This window comes from Brienomyrus brachyistius, chromosome 1, assembly GCF_023856365.1.
Source record: "Brienomyrus brachyistius isolate T26 chromosome 1, BBRACH_0.4, whole genome shotgun sequence".
Classification (NCBI taxonomy): domain Eukaryota; kingdom Metazoa; phylum Chordata; class Actinopteri; order Osteoglossiformes; family Mormyridae; genus Brienomyrus; species Brienomyrus brachyistius.
This window is the reverse complement of record NC_064533.1, coordinates 11,304,313-11,327,207: the sequence shown is the minus strand read 5'-3', so window position 1 is coordinate 11,327,207 and position 22,895 is coordinate 11,304,313. Positions and strand designations below refer to the sequence as shown.

The 22,895-nt window shown below is 49.3% G+C and overlaps 1 protein-coding gene across 2 annotated transcripts in view; it reads right to left on the bottom strand.

Moving 5' to 3' along the window:
* LOC125751726 (uncharacterized) overlaps positions 1 to 21,399 on the bottom strand; it is a 44,280-nt gene extending 22,881 nt beyond the window's left edge. For both annotated transcript variants that reach the window (XM_049030916.1, XM_049030924.1), the window contains exons 1-6: positions 21,182 to 21,399; positions 16,418 to 16,486; positions 8,509 to 8,692; positions 5,090 to 5,503; positions 4,506 to 4,835; positions 2,231 to 2,383 (exon numbers count right to left, since the gene is read on the bottom strand). In XM_049030916.1, the coding sequence (XP_048886873.1) occupies positions 2,231 to 2,383; positions 4,506 to 4,835; positions 5,090 to 5,503; positions 8,509 to 8,692; positions 16,418 to 16,486; positions 21,182 to 21,358 (1,327 nt within the window). In that variant the 5' untranslated portion in view covers positions 21,359 to 21,399. The remainder of the gene's footprint in view (positions 1 to 2,230; positions 2,384 to 4,505; positions 4,836 to 5,089; positions 5,504 to 8,508; positions 8,693 to 16,417; positions 16,487 to 21,181) is intronic.
* Positions 21,400 to 22,895: the final 1,496 nt, after the last annotated feature.

Here is a 22,895-nt window from a genome sequence, read left to right as displayed (position 1 = left end):
GGAGATATTATGTTATTATGGTCTGGATTACTCCCCCACCCAAAAGAGCATTCCAGCTTCCTCACAGACATCACTGCTACAATCCGCCCTGCACGGCACTGGGCTCCGTTAGCCCACCGGCGTCTCCTCAATCTTTTAACTATCTGTCTGCTGTACAGTATGTATGAGAGTCACTGACAAGTGGGCATGAATTCCCTGTATGTGCAAACATTCTTAGCCAATGACCCTGATTCTGCTTAATGATCAGGGCCAGGTGAAAGGCTGGAATATCTGGTAACACTAGAGGGAACACAAATAATGTAGTATTATGATATTACTTAAGGATCAATTAACCAGAAAATACAGGTAAATCTTAGTCACATACTAATCTCGTGTTTATTCATCATTAAAAAATTGTGACAAGTCTTTTATCTCGAGCAGTTATTGTATTTGTTATTATATCTGTAAACCTCTGTGAACTACTGAAGGAAGAAGTTATGAGTAACACAGCTGAAATACCGATCTCATGTTTGTTCTGCATTAATGAATCATGACGCATCTTTTATCTCAAGCAGTGGCTATATTTGCTCATGATTTGTACTTCAGTGCCCCGTCAAGTAATGTGTTACCTCTGGTGTGAACTCAGCTCAATGTCCGCTGGTAGCACAACAGAGATATTGAAGTAGGATTATTCAAACCAGAACCAGTTCAAAACTACAACATAAATAATATCACACAACAGCTAGTGATAAGATGAGCTGCGTGGGCTGCCCTGCTGTCCAGATTGCATTTATATTAAATTCCATATTTTATTCTTTCCTATTATGCAGAGGCCAATGCTGGACATTTAACAACAAAGTGTCTCATTAGCAGTGCATTATGGGTAACAAGCACTTTAAAATGGGTGAACATAGAGTAATCAGTGCTATACCTGTATTAAAACTCATCTGACAAGCGGTAGGGAGGAGGCCACAGGAAGTTTTTTTTCCTTCCAACAGGTACCAGCAACTTGAGTTAAGGAAACCGCAGGTAGGTTAAACACCCTGCTGAAGCTTAGCAGGATAATGGCCTCTTAGGATTTCCGTCAGAAGGAAATGAGGCTCAGAGTGAGTGATGCTCCTCTTCACGGCTGACTGCTCGCCCTCAGGACACACACACATACGCACATGCTCAGACGCAGAGGCAGCGTGTGGCTGTTTATCCTCATGCACAGAACCGTTTCGCCAGGCAGCGTGACAAATTGCCCCAAACACACACACACACACACACACGTGCGACAGCACCAATGCCACCCGAAGGCCAGCTCACGTCAGGAAGGAGTGTCTGACTCTGGGCCCTGGAAGGGACTAATAAACAACACCCTGAAACAAAAGACGCGGCTAAGAAGGCGCAGTGAGGTAACAGTGTGTTTACTCAGATTACTCACACGTTTCAGGCAGGTAGGGGCGACATAATCACACAGGAATTTTTCCAGCCCTCTGTCATGCTAATTGAAGGGCAAATTTCGAAAATCACTTAGTCTGTATTCTGTTGTTATTCAGATGAGACCACCGATGACCGAAAGTTCTTCCTCCACGTATGTTACATTACTGCGAACCAAACCCATTCAGTCCTCATGTACTCAAAGAACTTTCATTAAAATTTCCAAAGCTCACCACGTACTCATACGTTTCTCAAATATGTATGCTGTGGACTGAGTGAATTATGGGATTTTGATCTTCAATTAGTTAATATATAAGAGAGATATATCAGCCTATCTGGACTGAGGCTTTGATTCCTGTTCCCCACCCTGAGTGTGTGGATTTCACCCATTCTTGTGCTGGGTACTCCGCTTTACACAGTCTAAGACACGCAGTGTGGTGGCCTGCCTTCCTTACATTGCCTGAAGTGTCTGCTTTATACGAGTCTGCCTGCCCCAACCCCCTGCTTGGGTTAAGCTCTAGGCCTCCCTCCTACCCAGTAAGTGGTCAGAGGATGCATATATGTCAGTCTGTAAAGTTTACTGGAGGGCTCTAATTTACCTGTGTATTTAAACAAACAGAAGGTATGTATATGGGGCATTGGTCCCAGCTGAATGCAGATTATGCCCCCCCCCACCCCCACCTTAAAACATCATAGAATTGCCTCGGGGAGTGCCTGTGTATCTCCAGTCGGTATACCCCTGTATACCTTGCAGGGGTGGATATTGGGTAGGCTGGTCCATAAATACGGGTAGCTGTCAGGTGTATTAAAGGCATTACAGAACCAGTACCTCCAGCAGATGAACTGTGGTCTGGATCATCCCCTGACAGCTCCTGGGACAGAACGGATCCGGTGTGTGGGGCGAGGGCGTCCAGCTCGTCGAAGTCGTCCGAGTGGGCGGGGCTTAGGCTGGAGGAAGGGGACCCCCTGACCTTTCTGCCATCTGGAGGGAGCCAAAGGGCACGGCAGTCACATGAGGGCCCCTTCAGACCCCCTTGCTTGGAATTATGGGTAGAGGGGCAGCACTGAAGAGAAGCCGGCATTCCCATTCCCTGTCCTCCTCCCCAGTGTTTAACTCACATGTCACCCCCTACCCCTTGTTTAACTGGCCCCAAAACAAACAAAGAGGCATGCAGCTAAGGACAGCCGCAGGAGATCCTGATTCCAGGGGAGATATAACTGTCCGAGGCCCCAGCTGACCATCGCAGCCCCATCAGTAAGTGATAATGAGCACATTCCTCCCCCAGGGCAGATTGGGCACCTTGTCCCTAAGAGCGACACGTCAGCTGGGACCTGATCTCCAGCTCTCATTACCCTGTCCAGACACACACACACACACACACATGCAGACGCACACAAACACACACACACACACACACACAGCGGAGCCCCAGCGCTCCTCCTGATGACAAAAGGAGGACTTGACTCCATACTGGCGGCCATACTGCTGCCTTTTCAGCCAGCCCTCCTCTCTGACCCAGAAGCAGCATTCTTCCCAGGCAGCACATGGGGGGGAGGTGGCAGGACACAGTTAGGGGCAGACAAGAGGCCCGTCCGTCACCCTCACGCCCTCCCCCCCACCCCCCACAATAGGCAAGGTCTCCCCACATTGTCAAGTGCAGCTACGCACTGAAGACAGCGTTCAAAGGGGCTGGCCAGGAGGTCAATGGAAATTGTCACAGAGTGACACGGTGACATGAAAGGGAGGCATACATACACCCCCCCCCCCCAAAAAAAAAAGGCTCACCCCATACTGGGGACTGAGGGCATTCTGTCATGGCATCCCCTAAGTGCCTCGCCATCTTCCAGGTTGTTCCATTGTCTGAAATTTTATTCCAGATTTGACCATGAAGAATGTCTCCGGCAGTTTCTATCTGGGTGGAACCTTGTCCTCTACACTAAGGGTTCTCAGCACTCGGTCCCCGGAACACTGTGGATACAGTTGCCAGCCGTCCCATATAATGCCGTGTCCTGTACTAACCCAGACCTGTATGCGAATTGTCCTGCATTTCCATATACATTATACATGGTAACCCCTCACCTTACTGGTCCATGAAACTTTTTTACAATCTAAGCCAGTCCATGGACACCAAAAGGCTGAGAAGACCCCCAACAAGGTAGGTAGAAGGTATCATTCCTACCTTAAGAATCTGTCCAGCAGATGTAAACATCCCATATCAGTTTTTGAATTAGCTGTGTAAAACTTCACAATACAAGCCAGCCAGCGCTGACACAGCCCAAGAGCCTCTCTATGCAGACCTCTGCTAATGTACACCACACACCATGGTCTGAGAGACTCTTATTTTGACATAACAGTAGAGCATCAGCAGCCTGCATGCAGGACGCGGGTTAGATGGCCTTCCAGTGCCCTCGATGAAAACCCTATGCCACGCACCCCGCCCCCCCCCCAACCGGCACAGGAGGCCCACGGTCACCACTGACGACCGAGAAAGTTCTGGCACAATTTCTCCATTGTTTATCCTCGTACATACAACTTCCTGCAAAGATCAGTTGCCAGCGATCAACGGTCTCTATCGCTCCCTGACACACACTCTTTATCCCGGCGGCCATGGAGAAGGCCAGACCTTTCCATGCCGGTCTGGGCTTAAACCCTCCCCGGTGACTCCAGACTGTGGTCCCTGTTGATTTATAACTCCCAGCGACATGTCTGCCTCTCTGTGACTGGCAAGGAGAGAGAATGATGGCCGCGGGCAATGATAGCGGCTTCCACTCCCCCAGTCTGCCCCTGTCCCCCATTGTACACCGCTCCAGCTTTGAAATGATTCCACTCTACCAGCTCTTCATCAAAAGGCTCTTTCTTTCCGTGATTTTGTTGAAAAAAGAAAAGCTTTCAGAGTAATTAATTATGAGGGGAACAAAACTGGTCACCCCACAAATGCAGAGATGGGGACATGTGAAGGCCTTTCTGAAAGCCGGGGCTTTGATTTCTCAGCCTTCTGCATTTCACACTTTGTTTCTGGGAGGACTTCCCACCGCATCTGCACCCCTTCCCTGGACACGGACATGGCAGAGATGCATACAAGGACTGGAGACCCATTCCTCACCTCTGAATGGAGATATTGGGGGCAGAACAGGCCAGCGAGGAGACACAGAATCTTGCCAGATCTTCTTGGAAGGCAGGAATGCCCACTTTGGACCAGATATGGTTTGAGAAGATTGTGGGGTGAGGCTGACACCTCCATCCATGCAGAACTCAGGTTCGTGCCAGGGCGGGGATGTAGGTTCCCCATCACGGAGACCAAGCATCATGACCGGAGGTGATTTGCTGTTGATTTCTAAAGGTGGGAGGGCAGGACCTGCAGGCGTACTGGAGGGCGACTGTGAGAGCAGTTGGGACAGATTTACGTTATCCGCTTCCTCGTCTTTACTCACACCTGTTGAAGACAACACAGGAATGAAAGCGAACCAGATCCCACAGGACTCCTCTGCTGATGCTGATCCTCCCTATCAGTGTGCTAAGGGGGAATCCCTTAGGAGCCACACGTTATATAAACCTGATATGGGCGGGGGGACCTCACCAACAACAAACATCTTGGTGCCAGCTTTGCTAATTCCAGGCAATTCAAATAATCAGTCAAAATTGATTAGGGAGCAATGTAAACAAGACACAAAGACTAAGAGCTCTTACCGGATAAGACACTACTCCCCCTACTGGACAAACTGGTACTGCGGCTGAACTGACTGGATCCAGGCTGGCTGAAGTCGGACCGGGAGATCATGCAGGTGTCTGGTCCACCAGAGATCGCAGTAAAGGTGTCCTCACGCTCTAGGCTTGGGGGAGTCCGGAAAGCTCTGCCGCTCTTTGCTCCCCCTTCCACCTCCTCTGGTTGAGGAGTTGTAGTGCAGGGAGATGCTGGGACAGATGGCAGTGGGGGGAGCAGGGCAGTCTTCAGACTCACAGCTGTGGTGTGAGAGACGTCCTCTGGCAAGTTAGGGACCTCAGGAAATGGTCTCTTGGGAGCGGGGGGGGATGGAACGAAGGGCACGGCGTCAGCACATTGCCCCCTGTTGGTGGACTGGAGCCACAAGACGAACTGGGGGTCTGCAAAGAGAAAAACATACCATCATATAACTGGGATATGAAGGCAGCACCTTTTAGAGAGTTATGAGGCAAAGGGAGCCATTTTGCAGCATCGAGCAACAGAAAGTTCTTCCACAAACAGGCGTTCTAAACCACCTGTCACCACCCGTGGATTGGAGCGGGAATTCTAGGAGGTGGGGGGTATCAGGTTTCCCCGCTCAGCATCACTGCACACCACATGGACAGATGACAAGCTGTACTTCATCAGGTTCACGGCGAGGAGCATACTGGCAAACAAACCCACTAATCGGGCATTGTTTTAGACTGCCCTAGCAATGGGGTCCTTAAAGACACACATATGGGCTACAGGCTGCAGTCATTATGGTCTCGGAGCCAAACCAGTCTATCCAGCTGCTGCCTGTGACATTTGTTCTCTCTCTGTTCATGAAGTTACGGCACAAGCGACTGTTCCCCCCCACCCCCGCCCTGCCTGGCACAGCCGTGCCAAAGCAAACAGACAGGCTATGGGGAAGGTAAATGCAGGGCTTCGAGGCCGAGCTGGGCCACTGGAGAGGTGGAGAGAGGATGGCAGAGGATGGCAGAGGATGGCAGAGGATGGCACATCCTGTCCCGTAGCAGAGTGTCATTTGCCTTGTCAAATAAAGGGCGTCTACATCTAAGAGAAAGAGTCACGTTTTAAGGTGACTGATTACGTCCTTATGCCTAAGGGCGGAGCTTTTGTCCTCATACTCAGCTTATTGCTTTATTACAACAGTTTTTTTGTGCAGTAAACAATCTCATTGGCTGTTTCAGTTGTCATTCAAGGAACGTAGCTAGAAATTCTGTGCAAAATGTTACCTTGTGTCCTCTGCGCAGTTTGACATATAATGTTACGTATTCAGGGCCACCCTGTAAAGTGCTGCCCCCCCCCTTGAATCCTCCAGAGTAACTGAGAAACCCGTGCTGTAAATCATCACCACGCACTATCTGTCACTGCCAGGTTCGAACCAATGGGAGGAGGTAAAGTTAAACTCGGTGGTGACTGACAGTGCATTTCTCCAATGGACTGCTGTTGATGGAGAGTCAGGCCCACATGGGAAAGGTCTACTCTGTTTGGCAACATATCAGAAAAACACAGCCACACTCTGCATTGCTATTGCGTGCTGTGCGATGTCATGAAAGAAAACCACAAAAGCTTAGCATCTCTCCACATTAAAATAATTACATAAAAATCTGCTGAACATTAATTTTGCCAATTTTCTGCCCTGATCGTGCTCTTAGCTTACATATCTAGCACTTCCTGCTTCGGAGACAGAATGTGTAATTAACTTTATGTGCAAATCTCATTACTGCAGGCCTTGCTCAGAGTTTTAGGGGGGGGGTGACACAGTCTTCTCCCCCACAGGATAAGCCTCTCATCCCCCCTTTCATCTACCCTACTGGTAACAAGACAACAAGGCAGCGGGTGTCGGCAGAGGACTCAAGCCCAGCCAATCAGAGCCAGGAGACATTTAATTCAAAGTAGCCAATCAGGATCGAGCTCTTCTCTTCAAAGACGGGAGAGCAGAGAAGTACAGGGGTGAGATGAGACAGATAAATCCTCTACGTTTGTGTTTCTGCTGTGTCCATGACTGAGTGAGCTTGTAAATATGTGCGTCAGGATTAAACCTAGAAGATGTGTCCAGTATTATTTATTTTTGGGCGGCAGACATCCTCCTCTTCCTAAGAGTCAGTAAAGCATTTTTTTTCTTCTGCACAGGACATGTCTATGCCCATCTCTACCTGCCACTGTATTAAGTCCAATTGTCCATCAAAAAGGACAGTTAGGGCTTTAAGATGACATCATAAGTGTGGGGGTGTCCTTTTTGCCATCCTTGCTGGTGATTTACATCTTAAAAAAGTAGAATATGAGTATTCAAAAACAGCAAGGGATTCTGCAGTTGTACCATAAAACAAAGTAGCTGGAAAGAGGATATTGTTCCATAAAATACCTTGGAAATTGTGAAAACTATATAAGATTCTTGTGAAGCCTTTAATCTGACACATCTCGTGCTGTTCCGTGTGTGTGTGTGTGTGTGTGTGTGTGTGTGTGTGTGTGTGTGTGTGTGTGTGTACATCCCACACATCTCCAACACCATACTGCCTCTTCACTTTAACTTTCTGGTTACTCCATTTAAACGCAGGATAGCACAGCCTGTGGCTTCAACACCAAAAGTGCCAGCTTGCTACCAACTACAGACACACACCCACTCAACCCGGCAAAGCGCGAGCAGAAGATGTGGAGGACAGGCAGAGAGGCAGCGCGGAGGAGCGGACAATCCGCTCTTGTTCAAGGGGTTACATGATGGAGGCGAGTCAGGCCCGCTGGGGCCCTAGAGGCAAAGGCAGGCAGCATTGCTGCACCACTGGCCCCACAATGCCCAGCTCCAGTCCATCTGTTATAAGAGGGGCTGCTCATGAATGGCATGTGTCACAACACAAAAGTACACTGACCACCCCCGACTCTTTTCCTGGCCCTGCTTGACCCCCCCTCCGCAAACCACACAGCACGTTTTTCTGGAGGCGGGAGTTGTAGCCTCTAGCTGAGGACCCGACCACCATATGGTTGAATAATTAGTTTTGGACTCCAGTGCACAAAAACGTGACCCCCCCCAACCCCCATCAAACCAACTGCAGCTTGACAGAAAGCCCTGCCCTGCAGCGTTTGTATTAATGGTGGGGCGGGGGGAGGATTATGGGCACATGCCGATGCAGTGGCTGCCATCAGGGCCTGCCCCTCCCCCAGTTTAGGGGGTACCCCTTAATGACAGCTGGGGCAAAATGAAGCTAATGAGTGTTAAAATCACATAACCGTGGATTTAATCAAGAATCATGATACGTATGTCAAAGGATGGATGACACTTCTTATTATTTCGTCCTCCTGAAAGAGCTTTTCACTTGCATCCATCATGTAAGCAGCGAGATCTTCAGTCACAGATGATAAGGAAGACAATGTGGGTAACTTCACTGGCCGACAAGCAGCTTACTTGCGTGGTCATGGGTCCGAGGCACCCTCGGGGCGCTATCCACCGGCGCGCAGCTCAGATGGTTAGAATCCATTCTGGGGTAAGAGCTCAGGAAACGGGGTGGTCTGACGTATGCAGGACAGGCCTTCATGTGGGCCAGGAAGCGAGGGCATGGACATGGCGGCCTGTCTGCTGGAGGAAGGTCCTGCTTCACAGAAAGAAATGGAGAGAGGTGAGGGGGGGGGGGGGGGCAATGGCAGAACTCATATCTAGGAATTTACAGCCCCATGTTGGCTGTGCATTGGTGGCTGGTGTTGCTCACATGTCTAGAAGAAAACTAAAGAGTGGATGGAACATGCTAGCACCACTCAAAATCAAGGCTCTCTGTAAAGCCTCAAACTTCTGTATGAGGTTTCAAGGTTTTCTGTGAAAGCTCAAAGTTTTCTGTGAAGTTGCAAAGTTTCCTGTGAAGCTGGCAACAAGCTAAGGATCATTTGCGAATTGTGGGGCATTACAAGGTAAACCCAAGCTCGGAAATGATGAGTAAACTTAACTGTTAGTTGGCTGAATGGCTTCACATGAAGCACCAGGTAACTGCAGGACCTTGGTGATGTACCACTCAACAGTGCACTTCTGTTAATTTAGACTCAAGCACCTGGCAATTCTACAAATCTACATAATGATAAAATAGTCAGCTAAGGTAAAAAGAAAAAAGTGTCATTACTATTTTATGTATTCAAACACAACTTTAGGAGTTATAGTTACTGGTGACAAACATAAGCTATTAGTGACATGAGCTTGTAGCTTAGTAACAACCTCCTCGAGGTGAATACAGGAACGACGTGGACTCTGCCAGACTCACAAACAGGATGCAGGGATTCACAGTTAACTGTTCCCTGGGTTCCCCTCTCACAGTCAGCAAATATGTGCAGTTCTCTCAGTGAAATCTGATGTCTGCAGCAGGTGGTTGATACGCTACAAGATCTTTGCTCCTCTCTACTGCCCCCTAGTGTTTCCTAAGGAATTTGCTCCCCACCCATGCAGGCAGGGAACAAGCAGTCCACCCCCATTTCTACGCGCTTCTCTTCAATATTCTTCCATCTCCGGGTCCAACAAGAAAAGAGCATTTGTGACCAAATCTATAAATCTAAATCCTTAACTTCCCTTACGGACACGCAGAATTAGGAGGCTCCCCCATAACTTCTGGCCGTCCCACGTACAGCCTGAGGAGGAATCGCTTAGCAGAGACAGGAGCCGATGGTTCCGCAAACAGGCCCAGGTGGGAGAGGGGTGCTGAGCTGCCCTGCGTGATGGATGGTGCAGCACACGTCAGCCGTGCCTGCTGCCTGATGGGACACTATCAGGACCAGCCCCTGAGCACCCCCATCCCCCACCCCTGCCCACTGGCACTGTAATTCACCCAGCCCCCCACCCCTGCCTTTTACAAAGCAAACACCCAAATGTAATGAAGTGTTACCACTGAGACACGCACACATACATATAATGTTTATTTATGTTTGACTTTCGGTACTTCTTGGCCACTTAAGCAAAGTTCATCCTCTCCCTTTCTCATTCTCACTGTCACTTGTTCTTGTGTGCGGCTGACAGTTGGTTTGGGGGGGGGGGGAGCGGGCACTTTTACAGAGATGCACTAAAACAGGACAAACACTGCTTAAAGTTCAGCTCGCCTCCCAGCCGGCCCGGCTCTGGTGTCGCGCACCTGCACGCCTCCACTCCGAGGACGCCGCTTGCGTTCGTTAAGCTGAAAGAGACGGGATGACGCTCAACTCCTAAACTAAGTGACTGGAGCACTTCGAGCCAAAATGGCAGACCATCGTTGAACCAAAATGGCTGAAGCACTTCAGCCCAAATGGCACACTCCTAAGCTGGGGCAGAGGCCCTATCCTGTACGATTTTAGCAATGGAGTCATCATTAGGCGTAACAAAGACCAGTTCTGCGGTGTTGCGGCTGGGTAAATACGCAGAAGCCCTGTTGTAGGACTAATGCAGGTATACTGTAAACGCTATAGCGACTGACGTCATGTAGCAGGGAGGATGGGGAGCCTGAGTAATCATAATGGCAGTTGGTGTAGAGAAATACAGGGGATCATCCCTAATACGACCATAATCCATTTGAGTTCTCCAGTTGCTTTAACTCTGAAAGGAGTCCAGGTCTTTCACGGAAAAACACACAGCCACATCCCAAGGTTCACAAAACAAGGCGGCCGGGCCGCCTTCCCATCATGCCGCGGGGGACAGGTCTCGACAAGCTCCTCGCCACTAAACAGGTGGTCGTCGGCTACAGGTGGGGATACTTTCCTAAAAGTCCACACCCCTGCTCTTTCTACAAATATGCCCACGAACAGGCGGCCAAAACACACACGTGCCCATTCCACGTGGAAGAATGAGACTGTGCAGGCGTCAAACAAACATAAGCTGGAGACAATGGCGGTGGCTTTGCTTCCAGTAAAGAACGGCAGTAACCTCTGGTAAACACAGGTACCAGCAGGGCCGGCCCTGAATGTTCTGGTGCCCTAGGCAAGATTATCCTGAGCTCCCCCCCCCTACCCAGAGCAGCAAAAAAAAATTGTCAGTTCATGTATATTAAAAACATGTCAGTATCACAGGGAATGTGTCAGTATCTGGCAGCTAACTAGTTAACTTGTGTCTGATTCACAAGAAAAGTAGTGAAATATTAAAACTTTAATGTCATAGGATGGAACCAGAAGTATCTCTTCTGATTTTTTTTTACTAGGTGGTCGCCTTTGTCGCCTATAGGGCGGATGGTCCTGGGTACCAGCCTCGGCCGTATAAGCATGTGGGCACCTGTACAGTCTTCAGCTTCCCGCAGACCCCAAGGAACCAAGGCACCTCTGGGGGTCCCTTCTGGAGCCAGGAAGCCAGACGGGACCGTGGCGTCGGGAAGGCAGCAGGCAGGCCTCGGCACACACTCCCCAGATAACCGCATTAATGTCGTTTGTGCTCGACAGCTCCCCAGCATCTGCGCAGAGCAGCGGAGCCCGATGTAGGAAGTCTATTAGTTAGCGTCGCAGATGGCCCGCGGAGAAGAAGGCAGCGGTCCTCCGGCTGCGCACGCACACGCGCACGCACACGCGCATACAAACTCATAATTGACACTGACACTGGATGAACCTTCTCGGCAGGACACGAGCAGCTCTCCCTCCCAAAAAAACGGCTTGGGGGGGCCGAACAGAAGCCAGCTTCTGTCTCGCGGCCCCCAGGAACAGTGAATTCCTCTCAAACCCAGGAGGATAAGAAAGCCAGGCTTAGCGCTAACAAGGTTAAACCTCGTGCAGGACTTCCCGTGGCGGGGGGGCGGGGGCAAGTGACTTTTAAATGATGGAGATTTGTGTTTCTGCAGGGTGTAATTAGTTGCGTCGGCTTTGGGGCAGGACAGAAGGGTGCATTGTGGAGTCCCGGGACCCAGGGGAGTAAATCTGATTATGGACTGGTGTCAGAAGCCAGGCTCAGCGGCAGTCTGCCGTTCAGACCACGCAGCTACTTTCACTGACACACAATGGCTCTCCTCTTCAACCCCCCCCCCCACACCCCCCAACCCTTGCACCCAGCCACAAACTCATCCACAACCCCATCTGCAACCCTCATGCAAGAAAAAAAACCCACCATCAGCTCCTAATACCATAAATACGGCACTTTTGCCGCATGCATGCGATTCAGAGGCGATTGGAGTGACCCATCTTCGGGGGATGAAACCCTAAAGAAATTGTGGAATGTAAGGGACACCCAGAAGTGACTCTGTGGCTCGCGGGGATGCTGGTGTGACTGTCAGATCACTGCGGTCCTGGGTCCTTCTGACCTGCTTACCGCATCCCGTGTTCCGCTGGTCTGATGGTGACACAGGACCAGGCGCCACCCAGGGTCTCCCAGTCCTGACACACAGAGTTCCTGTATCCTGTACTGTATGCAGCTGCCCCCGCTTTATCCCTGTCTGACTCCTCATCCAATGGCTGCATCACCAGTGGACAGAGAAAGACTGGGAAAACCTGTATTGCAGCCATGTCTGAAAATTTCATATTTCAGTATTTTTAGAGTACTTTAATTCTTCAGTGTGTAGAGTGCCAAACATAAATTCTCATACAAAGTATCAAAATGCCTTTCAGGAGAAATAACATCTACTTCATCGCTATGAAAATAAAGAAGAGCAAGCCCAGTGAAGGTGTGTTTCACTGTGTAGGGCTTGGAAAATGGCACAGTGAAGGTGTGCACCACTGTATAGGGCTTGGAGAAAGACTAGGTGAAGGTAAACATCACTGTGCATGGTTATGAGAAGGACATAGTGAAGGTGAACGTCACTGTGTAGGAATTTGAGAAGGGTACAGTGAAGGTGAAAATCACTATGTATGAATTTGAGAAGGGTACAGTGAAGGTGAACATCACTGTGCAGGGATATGAGAAGGGTACAGTGAGGGTAAACATCACTGTGCATGACTATGAGAAGGGCATAGTGAAGGTGAACATCACTGTGCAGGGATATGAGAAGGGCATAGTGAAGGTGAACTTCACTGTGTTGGGCTTTGAGAAGGGTACAGTGAAGGTGAACATCACTGTGCAGGGATATGAGAAGGGTACAGTGAGGGTAAACATCACTGTGCATGACTATGAGAAGGGCATAGTGAAGGTGAACACCACTGTGCAGGGATATGAGAAGGGCATAGTGAAGGTGAACTTCACTGTGTTGGGCTTTGAGAAGGGTACAGTGAAGGTGAACATCACTGTGTATGAATTTGAGAAGAGTAAAGTGAAGGTGAACATCACTGTGCAGGGATATGAGAAGGGTACAGTGAAGGTGAACTTCACTGTGTTGGGCTTTGAGAAGGGTACAGTGAAGGTGAACATCACTGTGTATGAATTTGAGAAGGGCATAGTGAAGGTGAACATCACTGTGCAGGGATATGAGAAGGGCATAGTGAAGGTGAACTTCACTGTGTTGGGCTTTGAGAAGGGTACAGTGAAGGTGAACATCACTGTGTAGGAATTTGAGATGGGTACAGTGAAGGTGAACATCATTGTGTAGGGCTTTGATAAGGGTACAGTGAAGGTGAACATCACTGTGTAGGGTTTTGATAAGGGTACAGTGAAGGTGAACATCACTGTGTAGGGCTTTGATAAGGGTATAGTGAAGGTGAACATCAATGGGGGCTCAATATATGTCACTGTCACTGACAAATGTTACTACTAAGCAGATTTTTCTGCATATCGGTAATCTCAATGTGCCAAAATGTTTTTCTTTTTTTATCTTTCTGATTTAGGGTTACTGGAAGCTCGTCACAGTGCTTTTTAGTTTCTGTGTATGTCACAGTGTGTGTGTCACTAACAGGCGTATTTGTAAGCAGTTAAATATGGAAATGGGCTGGCGATGAGCAGGCAGGCCTTTGTCTCCTGCTCTCCGCTTGTTTAACCACAGGCCGCATCAGCCCCCACCAACCCCAGCCTCATGGGGCCCATGGCAACGGCACTGCTAGCGGAGGAATACAGAAGGAGCGTGTGTATCAGTGTGTGGATGGGGGTTGCTGGGAAGGGGCGGGGGGGCACTTCTGAGAAAAGGGTCGCCTGGGTTAAGTTCTGATTGTATAAAATGAAGAAGCGGGAAGAGCATCCCAGGAAATAAAGACATAATAGGTGAGCCGATTGTGTGTGTGAGAGTGAGCACGAGTGACAGAGAGTGAAGGGAAGCAGGCGGGGTGACGGAACCTGTGATTTATGGGTAAAGCCTGGTGTGTTTGTGCTCGCAGACCCACAGGAGCAGCTCTGGACATTTACAAGACAGTATTTTGGTAAGTTGCACATTTTATTTGAGGTGACATATGAGGCTGACACCATATGGCAATAAAGCGACATTGCACAAGCTCGGTAAAGAAGAACTACTCCCGGTGCAGCTGATACAGTAAGGATAAAGTACTCCCTGTGCAGCTGATACAGTAAGGATGAAGTACTCCCGGTGCAGCTGATACAGTAAGGATGAAGTACTCCCTGTGCAGCTGATACAGTAAGGATGAAGTACTCGCTGTGTAGCTGATACAGTAAGGATGAAGTACTCCCTGTGCAGCTGATACAGTAAGGATGAAGTACTCCCTGTGCAGCTGATACAGTAAGGATGAAGTACTCCCTGTGCAGCTGATACAGTATGGATGAAGTACTCCCTGTGCAGCTGATACAGTAAGGATGAAGTACTCCCTGTGCAGCTGATACAGTAAGGATGAAGTACTCCCTGTGCAGCTGATACAGTAAGGATGAAGTACTCCCGGTGCAGCTGATACAGTAAGGATAAAGTACTCCCTGTGCAGCTGATACAGTAAGGATGAAGTACTCCCTGTGCAGCTGATACAGTAAGGATGAAGTACTCCCTGTTCAGCTGATACAGTAAGGATGAAGTACTCCCTGTGCAGCTGATACAGTAAGGATAAAGTACTCCCTGTGTAGCTGATACAGTAAGGATGAAGTACTCCCTGTGCAGCTGATACAGTAAGGATGAAGTACTCCCTGTGCAGCTGATACAGTAAGGATGAAGTACTCGCTGTGTAGCTGATACAGTAAGGATGAAGTACTCCCTGTGCAGCTGATACAGTAAGGATGAAGTACTTGCTGTGTAGCTGATACAGTAAATATGAAGTACTCTTGAAACTATGAACTGTTTTTCTGGAATTGTCCAATTTTTTTTATCAGACTGCGATAAACTGTGGATAATTGACATCACAGCAACTGAAACCACAGATACATGGGTCCCACTGTACTTCCCACGCAGTGGTATAGTAATGGTGAAGTACTTCTTGTGCATTGACACAGTAAGGGCGATGTACTCCCTGTGTAGTGGTATAGTAAGGATGAAGTACTCTCTGTGCAGCTGATACAGTAAGGATGAAGTACTCCCTGTGCAGCTGATACAGTAAGGATGAAGTACTCCCTGTGCAGCTGATACAGTAAGGATGAAGTACTCCCTGTGCAGCTGATACAGTAAGGATAAAGTACTCCCGGTGCAGCTGATACAATAAGGATAAAGTACTCCCTGTGTAGCTGATACAGTAAGGATGAAGTACTCCCTGTGCAGCTGATACAGTAAGGATGAAGTACTCCCTGTGCAGCTGATACAGTAAGGATGAAGTACTCGCTGTGTAGCTGATACAGTAAGGATGAAGTACTCCCTGTGCAGCTGATACAGTAAGGATGAAGTACTTGCTGTGTAGCTGATACAGTAAATATGAAGTACTCTTGAAACTATGAACTGTTTTTCTGGAATTGTCCAATTTTTTTTATCAGACTGCGATAAACTGTGGATAATTGACATCACAGCAACTGAAACCACAGATACATGGGTCCCACTGTACTTCCCACGCAGTGGTATAGTAATGGTGAAGTACTTCTTGTGCATTGACACAGTAAGGGCGATGTACTCCCTGTGTAGTGGTATAGTAAGGATGAAGTACTCTCTGTGCAGTGATACAGTAAGGATGAAGTACTCCCTGTACAGTGGTACAGTAAGGATGAAGTACTTGCTGTGCAGCTGATACAGTAAGGATGAAGTACTATTGGCCAAAATTGTGGAAACACCTAGTATTTTTGGCATTATGTTTTAAAAATTACTACATGAAGGTTGCCAGTAATATTTATAAATAGTCAAAGAATGTTACAAATATCATGCACTGGATAAATAAATAACTGGAGTAAAGTTCTGCGATCTCTAAAAACTGGAAGCGCTTCCACAACTTTGGCCACTAATGTATGTCCCATGCAGTATCTGGGAAAGGATTAACAGTAACAGTGCATGAACTGTGAAGGAAAGTACCGTAAATGTGCTGCATATTACGTTAAAATCATGATTTTGTATGGTGAAGGAGAAGAGGTGGCCACACTGGGGAGCAGGGTGCACGGGATGAGGCTGTGGCGAACTCACCGTGTGGCGATAAAATCCTCTGTCCCACAGGATGGCCTTAGTAACGAAGGAGAGATAAGAGGGAGGAACCTGAAGGACAAAGAGCAAACAGTCATCCACAAACGTCCGTATGAAGCTACAGGGTAACAAGCATAGACGAGACCACACAAAACCCAGCTAGTATACGCAGATCTATGACGTGACAGAATCTCATACACACACCGAGCTACACAGCAGCCTCATCCTCCGTTTCTAACCCCAGGTGGGAAATCCAGGGTGATGCCCTCCTGTTATTGTTTACTTAACAAAGTGATTCTTGAATGGGAGCACGTTGTAGCAGTATGGCAGGACACAAAGGACCCCGTCAGGGCGGCCCCGCTTCTATGCTGATGGATGTAGTATTGAGATGTCTGACTGTCAGGCAGCCCCACCAGTACCATGCTGGGATCAATATCTAATCCCTGGGCGGTACACACAAGCGGAGGCCTGGGACACCTCATGCGCATCCATCTCCTTCTCTATCTCCATCTCCATCTCCATCAGTCCAAGGAGGTCTATCAAAGGAGTCCCTAACCCATTCCTTCTGGGGTCACTGCACTGACCCGGGAGTTCATCGCTTGCCAGGCCCCCACTACCTGCCTCCCACCAGTCGAACAGCCGGCCGCTGACATCGCGTTTTGTCGGGGGGGCGCCTCGGGGGTCAAGAGAGAGTCATCCATCTCCCCCAAGCTCCTGGCAGCCAGCAGAGACGATGTGTCACTGATGGTGAATGGGGCTCCCCCACCCCACCACCATCTAATTCAAATTACAGCTTATACCCAGCAGGGGGCGTCGAGAGCAGGAAGCGGACAGCAGGGCGGGAAGGAAAGGACGGATGAGGGAGAAATGACGGCTGAAGAAGATGAGAGCGAGGTCACAGGATGGGTGGGTGAAGAATGCAAGAAGAAGATGTTGGGAGCCAGCAAGAATGAAGAGAAAGATGAAAAGAGGGTGAAAATGTGGAGAAAAATGAATAAATTACTTATAAAGCAAAATGTTGAGAGGATGAAGATAAGAGGAACTTATTGTTGAATCTTGCTGGGCAGAGGATACCCACTCTCTCTGCATGTATATCATTATTGTCCTCAGTAGAGGACATTATGTTTTTACTCATATCTCATACTATACATGCTACCTCTCTAAGTCCTGTTGTTTCTTAAAGAGGACAGTTACAGCTTTAAGATGACATCACATGTGTGGTGGCGTGACCTTGCCAACTTCCTCTTCCTGTCAAATGAAACGGCCAGTAGGAAGGCTGCAGGTTTCATTTCAGAGGGAGATGCTTGCATCACTCCATAACCTAGCCTTCCCAGGGGGGATTCCCCCTGAAGGTCTAGGGAATAAAGTAAGCGATGCCCCAGGATGGATCAGCATGACCACGTATACGCCTGTCTCGCTAGATACCAGGTCAGGGGGCTGCCATCTTGAGACCCTAATCTCGATTCCTTTCCTGAAGTCCAGTCTCACCACCAAAGCCTCCTTACCCGCACAATGTGGATTCTTGGATGAATATGTTTGAATTCTAGACAAACGGTGCGTCTTCGAAAAACTCCTGTTAGCAAAATCTGTCCCTAACCTCTCCAGATTAACTTGCACTTCCTGGAAAATAATAACTTGGTAACTTGAATGGTTACCATTTGAAGCATGAATCGCGGGCACTCTGGACATAACAACCTTGTTGTCACTAATTACCTACTGAATGTAAAATCAAGTACATTTAGACACCAAGGACTGGGGGAGGGGGTTTACACAGAGCCTGAAAGCAGCAGGTGAAAGGAACACAGGCCTGGGAGGAGGGTGGGGTGGCAGGACTTGAGCGTAACTAGCGGGTGTTAATCGCTAATGACTGTGAGAGGCAGGGTGTAAAATGTGTGTGAATACAAAGGGACAGAGCACAAAAAACTTGCGGAGAGAAGGGGAGAAAGGAACTGGAGGGAGCAGGAAAGGTTGAGGGCAGCGGTGGGAGGGGGTCTGACCCATGTATGGGTAAAGTACAGCCAGGTGCTCAGGGTACCACCATCGCTTTTAATGGATGTAGCCTCTGCATGCCTGGGCTTTTGGCCTCTGCATGAATTTTTCCCACATGCAGCATCAAGTACCAAGTGTCAACAGAAAGTTTCTGTGGAGATTCCATCTAAACAGGGTTTCCGCGCAACAGATATTCCCTGAAACATCTACCTATAGCAGCCTTTGCCAAGGCTTTGGTACTACAGACTGGTGCCATGTGTGCTAATGGAGACCGAGAGTGACGGCAGCTTGGCAGATCAAGGCCAGATATCAGAATCATACCATTAAGGGACCTACTCAAGGATTTGGTCAGAAGCCTTTATTAAACATGCACCACCATATACGGAATCAGTCATGTGACCCAGAAAATGACCCAGAAAATGTCCACTGGGATGGATAAGCTTAGTGGAACAGCTCGCCCCACACCCCCACCCCCACCCCCCCTGGGACACCCACACACTGCTTCTGGGATAGCCTGCAGCACATATCAAAAACGACATCGACGAAGCGAGCGCGACATCTCCACACAGACAATCGCCCGCTAACTCCATTAATCCTAAAAGGGCTGATTCCTCTTTGAATTTGCTAGGGTCTTATCTCCCCCAACATGACTCCCAGCCCCACCGAGGGTTCGATCACGACCAGTGACGCGTCCCTCTTTCACTGTTTAATTCAGTCGATCAGATCAAGCAGATTACTGGCGGGATGGGATTTTGACTTCTGGCCCAAGGGAGACCCCAATGGCGCACCCCCTCCAAACACACACACACTCGCAAAGTCAGGACTGTGGGGGACTCTGTTTACCGTCATAACGTGTGGACCAGCAGGAAATGGGCACGCAAAGGTTGCGGAGGAAATATGTTCCGTTTTATCAGTAATGAGAAGGAGGAGGCGTGAAGATCGAATTACCCGCTGGGAGCTAATAGCCGCAGGGGTGGATGTTCTCCATGCCTCCTTCCCTCTCCTCTATCTCCCTAAGCCCACTGAAGCCCAGGCCCAGCCAGCCATCTGTCTCCTTGCCTTCTCCTGACCCTTCGAATCTGGACGGCTCATTCTTACCTGATTAGCTCCCACCTCCCAGGGCAGGCTCGCATTAATAGACATTCTCATCAGACACCTTTAATCAATGGCGGCTCCGTTGGACTCCGTTGGACGGGGGAGGGGCATGTAGGCCTGGGGAACCGGATCCATGCAATTTCTGCTCATGTCCCTCAACCCCCCAACCCCCACCCCCAAGTAGGCCCTGCTCAGTCAAAAAATGGAGACAAAAAGAGCAGGAGCACACCGATTCACTGGAGGGGAACGTTTAATGAGCTTCTGATGCCGGCTGTGTGGCCTGGTCCCCGTTTAATGGAGTCCTTCCTCAGCATCCCAGTGTGCAGCGGCGTGGGGGGGGGGGCAGGTCATCCAGGAGGTCGAAGGATGCTGCAGAAGCTCCGTGACCCCGAACACAAACACTGAGCCACCGACCCGACCCGCCCGTGACACTCCCCACCCCGTTTCAATATGCTCACCGGTGGGGGGGCACCATGAAACGAGCAGGCGCTGACTTTCCAGCCACTGGGGTCTTTTCAGCAAACGGGCCGGCAGGCCGGACACAAAGCGGCGGCCACCGGCCAACAATGGGCACCGGCACAGCTATACGCCTCACGCTAACCTGCTTAACATTCATTAGCGCCTGGGAGCGGCGCAGATGCCAAGACTTTCGACGCCCACCCCATATCGGGCCCCTACACCCCACCCAGTGTGAGGACCATTCACTCCTTGGGGTCCCTGCCGATCTCTGAGGCCTTTGCCAGGCTGTGGATTTTAGTCAGCCCACCTGGGGACGGGCACACGTGCGGGGACTCCCCCAGAGGGGACGGCGCTCTGCCGGATTAACTCTGCGCCGGTGTTTACAGCAGCGCCACTTCGTTGTAATCTCTTTTCCATTGAGTTTTGCCTTTCAACACAGTGGCGATTTAATGTTAGCTGCAGGCCTCAACCAAGCAAATCCGTGGGTCTGGTGCAACTATAAGGCAAAGCAGAAAGTTCTTCTGCCTAAGGAGAGCTGGCTGTCCCTCCTCCTGGTCAGTGATGGACCTTGCCACCCTCTCTATATCTCCAGAGAATTGCTGAGTTTACCTTTGGCATGTGGACATCAAATGCTGAGGCAAGGTACCACGACGGAAGTTTCTGAGTCAGGTATTTGCTCAAAATGCCACAGTCACCTCTGCTAGCTCCCATCAACAGACATTATCAACAGAGCCAAGAGCAGCTAAAAGTTTACACTTTGCTTTAGCTCGTTTTTTTCCCACATAGTCACCGGCATAGCACACAGTATGGCCTGTTCTATGGCTGCCAATGCTATATCAACTAACTAGTACCTTGCTAGCAACAGCCAGGTCCCTAATACTGTAAAAATCCCAAACTAATAGAAACAAACATTGAAGGCAATCACTGAAATTGAGATTCCTGTATATAAAGTCTGCTACTTCTTTATCTTCCGGTACAGTTTTTTCCAAGGAATATACGTATTTCTCTTTTTACAATGGCTCCTGAAGGCAGAAATGCAAAGAAATGTCTTGTAGAAGTGCTGCTGTATAAAAGCAAATCAGCAGGCCTTGTTACCAGGGCAACAACAGGACTGACAACAAACAGTCAGCACATGTACTGTCGGACACGCGGATGAAACCCACACACGGAGAAGCACACATTTCTGGTTTTGCGCACACACATGCAGACTTAATGCAGACTTACGGTTCTGGCCCGGCCATGGGGGCCAGCCGGACCCCGGGTTCGGCCCCGTCCCTCTGCTGGGTGATGCTGGTCACAAGTCCTCTGCTTCCTTAACATTCTCCTCATACTTCCACCCGCAGGACTCGACTCCCAGCGGCATCTCCCCGGCAGCCTGCCACTCCTCGCCTCCGTTCCCATATTTCCTCTTCTCTTACTTTCTTTCGGCCTCCCCTTCTCTCTGTCTGTCTGTCCCTCTCTCCGTCCCTTCTCTGTTAATCATTAAGTATGTTAAACCAGGCGTAAGCTTTCGGTTCTACTCCAGTTAGCGCGAACTCACACTCCTCCAGTGTGACATTGCTAACACACGCAAACAGCACTGCTACGTCTCGAGCCGTGGCAGGGTGACAGCCAGGGGCGTAGCCATCAATTCTGGACCCCCCTGACGAAATGTCACGTTGGGCCCCCCTCCCTAGTTTTACATCATTCTACGTATTCAAGGACCCGTGTAAAGTGCTGAGAGCCCTGAATCTGCCAGGGTGTCCGAAGACCAATCAGACAAGCAGCCTCATCTTCAGGGCGGTTAAAGAGAACAGCTGTCTGTCGAAATCTCCCATAAAGACTCATAAAGATTTACAAGCAGACCACTGCAGTGACAACACGCACTGTTACTCGACTGCTACTCAGAACTGCTGGTCCACACAGCTAGTTCATATTGCTCGCCTGTACTGCATGTCCACGCTGTTAGCCAGTATGGTCACTGGTGGTACTAGGCCTCATCAGCAAAGCCAAGTCAAAAGTCCAGTCTAGAAGAGGGCTCAGAGAAATGACACCCCCCTCCCCCCCACAGCCCCGAGCAGCACCAATCGAAAACAGTAAACAGCGACAGCTGGGGCCGAAGGCTTTTCACTGCCCTAATTGAGAATGAACATGGATCGAGGTCTGGCTTGCCTAATTCATAAATCTTCAGCCTTTAATTACATTATTGTGGAATATGCAGGCCAGCTCTGAGGAGACAATGATCCCTATCAGCCTGACCAATCAGAGGTCATCATCTGGAGTGCATCCCCCAGACCACCAGGGTCTCGCTCAGACCGCGTCTCAACCAGAGGATGGAGAGGAAGTGAAATATGTGTTTAAATATTGAGAGGCCTCAGAGCAGCATGGCCCTTAGTGACAGGGCCGTAAACACATAAATGGGGGGTTGTGCTCTATTCAAATCTTTGTGGGGACCACTCATTCAGTTCTATGGGAAAAACGGGAATGCTAACTATGACGACCGTAACCCCTACCCAGCCCTAACCTTAACCACAAGTAACCTAACAAAATACAAGAGTTTTTGCATTTTTAGTTTTTTGATTGCAGTCACAGATTTTTAGAGAATTGAGTTTTCCCCATTTTCCCCAGTTTTCTGATCCTTGCATATTAATCAGTTTGTGGGGATATGTGGGGACATTGTGGGGACTAAAGGTCTGGGTGAATGAACTGTCAAACCCTCCCGTGATTTCCTCTGCAAACGGCCTTTCCTCTGACCATCAGGACTAGGGGCTGACACGCCATGACTGTGACTTCAATCTGAGTTCAGGTGACTGCCCCTGCTCCATCTGCTACACCAGGGTCAGCTCACAGGAACCGCTAATCGGGCCGAATTCTCCAAGGAGTCACACAGGTTGAGGCCCTCCTGCAGCTGATGTTCCACCCACGGTCAGATCAGCACCAAAAAGGCTAAACAGCCCAG